At 38.1% G+C, this 6,141-nt stretch overlaps 1 protein-coding gene across 1 annotated transcript in view; it reads right to left on the bottom strand.

Annotated features, from left to right (window-relative positions):
- BDP1 (BDP1 general transcription factor IIIB subunit) overlaps positions 1 to 6,141 on the bottom strand; it is a 110,555-nt gene that overhangs the window by 42,578 nt on the left and 61,836 nt on the right. Inside the window, exon 20 of the mRNA XM_019631162.1 lies at positions 3,202 to 3,341. Coding sequence (XP_019486707.1) covers positions 3,202 to 3,341 — 140 coding nt within the window. The remainder of the gene's footprint in view (positions 1 to 3,201; positions 3,342 to 6,141) is intronic.

Genomic DNA, 6,141 nt, shown 5'->3' with positions numbered 1-6,141 from the left:
CAGTGAAGCAACGTCCTCCACAACTAGACTGAAGAACAAAAAAAACAGCAACTTGTCTGTTCCCCTTCCCTGATTCCATAATGCTGTTCCCCTTCCCCAACTCCCCAGTAAAATCTTAAAAAATTAAAAAAAAGAGTTGGCTTAACATGTTAACATGTTAACATGTGATGTCAGTCCCTGGGGACTGACAGTGACCTTTCCGTTCAGACGGCATCAGTCCCCAGGGACTACAGTGGACTTTTCGTTTGAACTATCAGACGAATTATCACTTTCAGATGATGGCAACTGTTTTACACGGCGACGTTTACATGGTACAGATAACTCACTCGAAGAATCGCTATCTCCTTCTCCTCTCAACATTTTTGGTATTATGGGTAACAAATCTTTTTTAAAATAATCACTGTGAAACTAAATTCTCTCTGCTCAAATAGATCTTTACACTTCGGTGGCTTTTTCTAACTGATCGTCTCTTGGAGGTCACCTTCTTACCGTTCCCGACATCATCATCTTGTGTTAAGAATTTGTATACTTTTGCATTGGCTGCACCATTGTGTGCCTGTTTATACTCTAACTCAACACCCATCAAGTGGTCGCCAGCATGCCAACACGCCGGCCCGCCGCCTGAACAGAAAGCCCAGCAAAATTGGCTCAGCGCTTAACGTGTTAAGAGCACAAGCTCCGAGCAACAGGGCCACCGATTCAATTCCCACATGGACCAGTAACACTGCGCCTGAGCAGAGCTGTCGTTGAGCTGCCAAGAGGTGGCAGGATGGCTCAGCTGGTGTAACAAGATTTCCTGTTAGATCTTGGGCTATGCCCACCCACAACTAAGACTGAACTCGGCAACTTGAGCTGAGCTACCGCCCGGAGAGAGCGTGCGCTCTTAACAACAAGGCTGCTGGTTCAATTCCTGCATGGGATGGTGGCTACACTCACCTGCAACTAAGATTGAACACAACACCTTGAGCTTAGAGTCCACGAGCTGCCGACAGGAAGCCAGATGGCGAATGGCGCCCTCCACAACGAAGACTGAAGAACAACAACTTAGCTAGTCCCCTTCCCCAATTCCCCAAAGCTGTTCCCCTCCCCCAATTCCCAACAAAATCTTTAAAAAAAAAAAAGAAACCTGCCTAAATGAAAACAAATTGTTTAAAGTCATCCAAAATCAATAGCACCACTCATGCAGTTAGATAACAAAGCAGGTCCAAATTCTATTTTATGTCTTCACAGAGGGTGAATAAAAAGATACAATAATATCTCCTGCATTTTCCAAAAAATCAAGTTAATTCTATGTGATGAAAGAAAGCTGGAATGTTCAAAGTGAATTACATGTGCTAAAGACATCTTGCAGGAAAATTAATAAATACTTCACTCAAACATGTCCTACTTACAAAGACAGTATAATAAATTAGATGGATTGTGGACTATNAAAAAAAAAAAAAAAAAAGTTCAAGTGATTTGAAAAGACAAATATTCTGAGAAGTTAGGTGGAAAATGGAAATATTCCAGATAATTGTAAGTTGGTTCATTCAGCACCATACATTTTCAAAGCTTTACTTTTTCTTTAACAAGTTTATTGAGGTAGAATTTACATACCACAAAATTCACCTATTTAAAGTGTGTAATTTAATGTTTTTTGGATTGTGCAAAAATAGGTACAACCATTAACTAGTCATTTTAGAACATTTTCATCCCTTTAAGAAACCCATACCCGTTAGTTATCACTCCCTTAACCCTCATCTCCAATCCCTAAACAACCAACTACTAATCTACTTTCTGTCTCTATAGATTTTCCTATTTGGGACATATCATATGAATGGAAACATATACATGTGATTTTTTTAAACTGGCTTTTTTCGCTTAGCACAATGTTTTCAAGGTTCATGTTGTATTGGGTTGTCGGAAAAGTCATGACGTATTTTGTCTACGTTTTTCAAAGATCATTTATTTATATAAAGAACAAAGATCAATCAATGATATATTGCCCGTTTTGTTCGATAACCTTTGGTTATCTTTCAGTGAGCTTCATAATTCCTCATTCATAGAAGGACCTGTCTTTATTTGCGAAAAACTGAACAAGATGATTTACAACATCATCTGAATTGAACGTTATACCACGCAAGGAGTTTTGAAGAGAGCAAAATAAGGGGAAGTCTGGTGGCACAAGGTCAGGTGACTATGGTGGGTGCGGCAACACATCCCATCCAAGCTCCAATAATTTCGGACGGGAGATCAAACTTGTGTGTGGTCTCGCGTTGTCGCAATGGAACACAACTCCTTTACAATTAATGAGCTCTAGACGTTTCTGGATGATGGATTTGTTCAAACTGTCCAATTGCCGACAGTACACACTTGAATTGATTGTTTGGTTCCTTGGTAGGAGCTTGAAAAACACAACACCTTTAAAACCCCACCACACTGAGAACATAACCTTCCTCTGATGAATGTCTGCTTTCGATGTCATTTGAGGCGAATCATCATGTCAGGACCAAGACCGTTTGCACAACACATTGTTGTCAACAATCCACTTCTCATCACCAGTTACCAGTCGCTTCAAAAAAGAATCGTTTNGCTGCTCAGCTCGGGCTGGACTCGAACCGCTGTTGCTCAGAGCTCAAACTCTTGAGCGAGCTCTTAACCAACTGAGCCACTCGGCCGGCCCGGAGAGGGTTTTTTTTATTGTCCTAATATAATAAAAAAAAGAACCTAACACAGTTTGCTTTAATATCAGTAACAATAAAGCAGGTTGCAAGTCATAAAATTGGTAATATTGATATATCTTCAACCTTGTAGCATATCTCATTTAAAAGATTTCATTCCTACCATTTGGTTTGCAACACAGCTCCAAATAAATATAGCATATAGTAAGTCCTTCATTGCACTTTCTATTTATGAATTTTAGTCAGTAGGTTATAAATTTCTAAAGATACAAAGAGTTTGAGAACCTGTCACCAATAAAGTTTAGTTTTAAAATAAAAATGAGGATGCTTGCCAAATTTTTCACACAATTTACAAATTAAGAGAATGTCAGTCATGCAATTCATAAAATACTAGAAGAAGCAAATTTAAAGTATTCTAGTTTCATAATCATTACTTTATCCTTTCATAAAATTTTCAAGATGTGAAGTTAATCAATTATATAAAAACCCAACCATTATCTTTGGAAAGTTTTATGCTTTTCTGTTTGAAAAGCAAACTCACCTCATCTTTTCATCTAAAACATTAATTTTGTTTACTTGAAGGTTTTCTGCAAGAACCACGTGACTCTGATTTTCACACATTCTGCCTTCTGAAACTTTGGAGGATACAACTTCAATTTCAGTTCCAATTTGAGAACTTGGCTGGAATGACAAAACCATACTAGTATTTTTTTTTTTAACAACAGAGCATATCTCCTAAAATATTTCAATTATTAAGAAAGGCATTTTAAAATTATAAAGTTTTTGAAACTGAAGACTCAAACTGGGTATGCAATGTTCATGTTTGCTGCCCAAAACAAAATTGCCTAATTCAGAGAGGAAGTTTCAAAGATTATCACAGTGATATGTTTAGGTAATGCTTTAAAAACAATAACCATATGCTATGAAACCAAAAAAAATAAAGTTTGATGATTTTTTTTTTTAAAGAGTTGGGAAGTTCAAATAAAGATTACAATCACTTTAAATCTAGATTTTCCCTTGGTAGACAGAGAAAAGGACAGAAAAACAAGAACTGTTGAAATGGGCATTACACTTAGATTTGTTTCTAATATCAAAAGATCCATCAGTAAGAAATTGGTTAGACTGTCAATGAAAAGAGAAGAATGTTATGCAGCAGTTAAAAATAATGTATTTCCGTATTCTTGACACAGAAAATCACTTAAGATATTAAGTGAAAAAACAGTAAGTCACACAGTAACATGTATACAATGATTTCAGTATTTAAATTTACATAAGTGTGCACACACGCATGCATGGAGATAAATCTGCTAAGATATGTCAAAAGGTGTACAGTGGTTATCTCAGGGTGGTGAGATTTGGGGTAGTCATATCATTTCGTATTGATTAAAGATTTTCAAAATGAATAGGTTAGTTAGGAAAAAATAAATCTATATTCACTTGTTTAAAAATTCAGAATAGTAGGGCCGGCCGAGTGGCGCGATGGTTAAGAACTGACTTGGGATGCCAGTGGGCCCCGGTTCGGATCCCATATGTGAGGGCCAGTGACACTGCCCTCTACAGCTAAGATGCTGAACAACAGCTCAACCTGGAGCTGNAGACTGAAGAACAAAAGGACAGCAACTTGTCTGTTCCCCTTCCCCCAATTCCCCAGCACTGTTCCCATCCCCCAATTCCCCAATTTTAAAAAAAAAATAAAAGAATAAAATATATACATAAGCCAAAAGGTACTAGTGAGGTCAAAAGGGTCAACAAAAGTGCTGGATGTTCAAGTAAGCTAATTTAGAAACTATATAGAATATAGACTCTGATGCAAGTATCAGTCATGATATAGCTAACAGCTGGAATAAACTTCATGAACAGAAAAGGTTAAAAAGCGGGAGTGGGGGGTTGAGTAAAGTATAGCTTTCCATACAGGAAATTTAAAAGTTAGATCTCTCTCCCTAAAAAATACAAAGGCTAAGCATAAAATTTCCTGACATAAGTAGTTTGTTTCAGGAAGCTCTGCCTATATAACTATAGGATTTTGCTAGTCTGCAAGTCATAAATCCTGAAAATGTAAGTTTAAATACTAAATTGCCAATGTTACTTGGAGCAAGCCATTTAATCCTCTAGGTCTATTTAGTCAATTAAAGATGAGGGCATTAGGGAAGGCTGACCCTCGAAGATCACTAGTCTTTACAGGCTCACTTAAGAGTAAAAATCAAAATCCTTACAAGGGTCCACATAATCTGCCCTCTCCCTACTCAGCCTTTACCTTTCCTCTCTTGTTCCCTCCTCCCCTAGACTCTCCTTGACTTGCTCTTTCACTTCTTTTAGGTCTTCTATCTAATAGTACCCTTTCAATGAAGCATTCTCTTATCACTGCTAATTAAAAAGTAAATACCCAATCATGATACTCCCCACTCTACTCCCCCACCTGCTTTATTCTTCTCTACTTATTTATTACTGATTTATTCAACTTATTTATTTTGTTTATAATCTGTTCCCCCAATAAGAATATAAGCTCCACAAGGACAGGATTTTTTTTGTTTGTTCCTATGTTGTCCTATACTGTCAATACTTAGAACACGCCTGGCACACAGGAAACACTAAAATGTTTGTTAAATTAATATATGTACAAGGTTCTTTTCAGTGGCAAAATCATATAATTCTGTAAGACCAAAAAGGGATTAAATTATACACAGACCATAAATCCATAAACAGTTAGGAAAAGCCAGAGATGAAAACAGGTTAATTTTTAATATTTGGGAGTTAATATCTCAGTAAGTGTTCTCTGGAATTATTTTTAGAGATGAATTACTCAACGGGATCAATCATTAATCTAATTCAATATAGCACTTGTAATACAAATGTATCCATAATGCATTTTAATGAAAATATTTTTAAGCACCAATCGCTTTATTTAAACATCCAGTTTAAAGAAATGAAGAAATTGCTCAGTAAAAAAACTTAAAATTAATGTAAAGAAAAAAGCTGGCCTTACACACACACAGAAACAAATGAGAGACATTCATTCTAAAACAATAAGAGCTTCATGTAAGAAACCTGCCTAGGGTCCAGCCGAGTGGCTCAGTTGGTTAAGAGTTGGCTTAGGGCCAGCCGAGTGGCGCCTTTAGGCTGTTTAGGAGTTGGCTTGGGATGCCAGCTCTGAGCAGCAGGACCCCAGTTCGAATCCCACATGAAGGCCAGTGATGCTGCGCCTTCTACAGCTAAGATGGTGAACAACAGCTCGACCTGGAGCCGGGCTATCGTGAGTCGCCGGCAACAGCGTATGCTGCAGCCCCTGCTACAGTGGGTTGCCATGAGCTATCCCGTGAGTGGCTGGCAGACAGCGTGAGCCAGCATGAGCTGCTGTGAGCTGCTGTGAGCCACCGTGAATGGCCGTCTAATGGCCGGTGAGCGACTGCCTCACCCAGGAAGAGCACAATGATAATACCAACATGGGCCAGTGAAGCAACGTCCTCCACAACTAGACTGAAGA

Source organism: Hipposideros armiger, unplaced genomic scaffold, assembly GCF_001890085.2.
Source record: "Hipposideros armiger isolate ML-2016 unplaced genomic scaffold, ASM189008v1 scaffold_984, whole genome shotgun sequence".
NCBI lineage: Eukaryota > Metazoa > Chordata > Mammalia > Chiroptera > Hipposideridae > Hipposideros > Hipposideros armiger.
The sequence above is the reverse complement of the archived record's forward strand: the minus strand, read 5'-3'. Positions and strand labels throughout refer to the sequence as shown.